The 3,006-nt window shown below is 26.8% G+C and overlaps 1 protein-coding gene across 1 annotated transcript in view; it reads right to left on the bottom strand.

Moving 5' to 3' along the window:
• The window catches only part of LOC108762737 (zinc finger protein 830), a 1,722-nt gene extending 599 nt beyond the window's left edge, over nt 1-1,123 (bottom strand). The window contains exons 1-2 of the mRNA XM_018509871.1: nt 955-1,123; nt 73-562 (exon numbers count right to left, since the gene is read on the bottom strand). Coding sequence (XP_018365373.1) covers nt 73-562; nt 955-1,058 — 594 coding nt within the window. The 5' untranslated portion in view covers nt 1,059-1,123. The remainder of the gene's footprint in view (nt 1-72; nt 563-954) is intronic.
• Between the last annotated feature and the right edge of the window lie 1,883 nt (nt 1,124-3,006).

Below are 3,006 nucleotides of genomic sequence, written 5' to 3'. Positions count from 1 at the left end.
TATATATATATATATAATCTTCTAAATTAATAGAAATTTTGGTGACAGTTATTATTTTTAAGGCAACCTTACCTTAGCATCCATCACTGGGTCATCAAAAAATCCTTCTGGAAGAACAGCTTGATTCGTATCCTTTACTTTTTCTTTTTCTTTCTCTTTTTCTTCCTCTTCAGCATGTTGTACATCCATAGTATTAACTATGGAATCTTTCTCTTTGCTCTCTAACTTTTGCGTTAGAACAGATGTATTGTTAACTTTCTTTGAATTATCATCAAAAAAATCTGCTGGTAAATTTGACTTAGCCTGTACCACTGGCTGGCTAAAGTTTTTCAATATTCCTTTTATCTTTTTATTTGGGGAAGTATTTTGAGATGGAGACGGAGGCCTTTTGAATGTTTGAACATTAGGTGTTTTTACAGTACTTTCTGTTTCTAGTTTAGTCTTTTTTGCTAACGCAACATTATCCTTGTGTATCTTAGAATTTAAGTGAACAGGCCAAATTGTTTCATTCCGTACCACTGATTTACATAAAATGCACATAAGCTGTCCTGAATCTGAATATGTGTTTATCAGTGTTAAGGATACCTTCAAGATTAATCTTAAAAATAACATTATACTAATAAATAATACAATTTATAACAACATAATATATACATATACAATAATAGTAAAATACATATGTCAATGTATTTCATTGAATATAATGGTATCAATTTAATTATAACATGATCATATCATATTCTTCTCAAAGTGCTGTAATGCGTTATTTACAGTAAAGTTCTGAACATTCGATAATATATAAAATTAAGCTTAACAAGAACATTATACAATAAAAGCCACTGACAACGCGATTTTAATTAATTTTTTAACATAACGTGTTAATATGATCATTTTAAAATGTATGAAACGTATGTTAACCTCAAATAGCATTATAGAGTATTACAAAAAGGATATTTTGCCAACGGTGAGTCGATCTTTTTAACGATTCCGAATTTCTTCTTGTGTTCACTCATCGCTTTACGCAGATCGTCCTGCGTCAGTTTCCTTTTTAAGGACATTTTTACCAATTTTCACTCGATTAAATCACCACGAAATACAACGAAGATTTGTAGGTTATGTTTCGATCGCGCCAGATCGCGCTTCGTGTTTCATACCAATTGGTCTCTTCGACTTGTTTACACTTTTTACACTTAAAATGAGATAGATATATATTTGGTACTGAAAAGAGTAAAGCGAAGATGCTGGGTGTCAAAAGAATGTGTTCAGAATTGTTATTTGAATGCTCTCAGATGTCATTTTATCCTTATTGTTCATCTAATGTTAAATAAGAATACAACATCTTGGTGCACATAAAAATAAAAATCTAAGTAAAGGGCATATAAGAGTCAATAATCAAAAATACTTAAATATAAAATATAGACATATAATAATAATAAAATTCTTCGATAAAATTCTTACACATGTTTCGATGGTATAACAATAATATAATTCGTTGGTCTAACAATAATTACATATTTCGGCTTCTTGATCGAGCTATATCTTCAGATTTCTCATAATTATAATCGCAATCCATAGTGAACAAAACATGTAATTATTGTTAGACCAACGAGTTATATTATTGTTATACCATCGAAACATGTGTAAGAATTTTATCGAAGAATTTTATTACTATTATATGTCTATATTTTATATTTAAGTGTTTTTGATTATTGACTCTTATATGCCCTTTACTTAGATTTTTATTTTTATGTTTTAACAAGAGTCTTTATATACAATTATTTTTGAACGTACCTTGGTACACACCAAGATGATGATTCTGAACGCAACCCTGCTATCGTAATATTGTAGTTTGTTAGTTAAATGAGTATTAGATACAAATATTTAATCTGTAGGTACAAATACTTGATCTGTAATTATACCTATTCTACATAGCAGCTTTCTTTATTCGCGTCTCTCTCGCGCGCGAACATTAATTATTAATATCTGATTGACTGACAACGACTATGATGGAAAAAAAATTTATAATAGATATATTTCATAATCATTTTAAGAATTTTTATATTTTAAATTTATAAAGAATTTTTGAAAAATATCTTAAATTTCTCCAGACTGTATGTTTTTTTCCGAAAAATATAAATAAAATCTTGATATATTTCAGAATTCACATAAGTATATAAAATATACCTATAAAAAATTTTTTAAATGTAGACTTTCTTAGTATTTTGTTCTGAAAAGTTCAATTTCTAAAAATATATCTAACAATGAGAAATTTTTTAAGTTATAATATTGAAGAAAATTTACGAAATTCCGAAAAATTTGTACAGAAATTCTTTGAAAAAGTATATAAAGAATTAAAATAAATTTTTGTTCACCAGCAATTCGCATACTAAAGTATACGAATAAATAAGAAAGTTATTTAATGGACATTTTTTAAAATTATTAATAAGAATATATTAATAAATAAAATGTAATAAAATTCTTGACAAATTTTCGTGAAATGAAGTCAATTTATAGATGTCTGTATTGTAATATACTGTGTGTATATTGCAGTGTATATTCATGTGCCAGAATTTTGTGTAAAGGAATGAGACAAATTGAAATTGAGACTTGAGACTTTCATAAATTTAAGGGGAAAGAGACGCAGTAATTAAGTGAACTTGAATTTGTTTTGTGTACGTATTTCATATATTATTTTTAATCAACTACACTTAGTAGATAAATCTCAAAATCTCATATATTTAATTTACTAATTTGCTTTATTTTTCTTTTAAAATTGTGAACTAATTCTTTGAACTAGAAAAACTTAAATTTATAATACTAGTCGTCTTGGATTTTAAGAAAATCTTTCTGTCTAATTCTTTGTTCTTTTCTAAAATCAATTTTTTGTGTATACTCATTAAGCATATATAGTTTGTAAATTTTTTGTAATTATTTTTGTTCTTTTTTAAAATTTGAGAGGCACGATCGACCTTTTCCGCCCCTCTTTGGTTACGCTCGTGTATATAT

The sequence above is a fragment of the Trachymyrmex cornetzi genome, unplaced genomic scaffold (assembly GCF_001594075.2).
Source record: "Trachymyrmex cornetzi isolate Tcor2-1 unplaced genomic scaffold, Tcor1.1 scaffold320, whole genome shotgun sequence".
Lineage (NCBI taxonomy): Eukaryota > Metazoa > Arthropoda > Insecta > Hymenoptera > Formicidae > Trachymyrmex > Trachymyrmex cornetzi.
The sequence above is the reverse complement of the archived record's forward strand: the minus strand, read 5'-3'. Positions and strand labels throughout refer to the sequence as shown.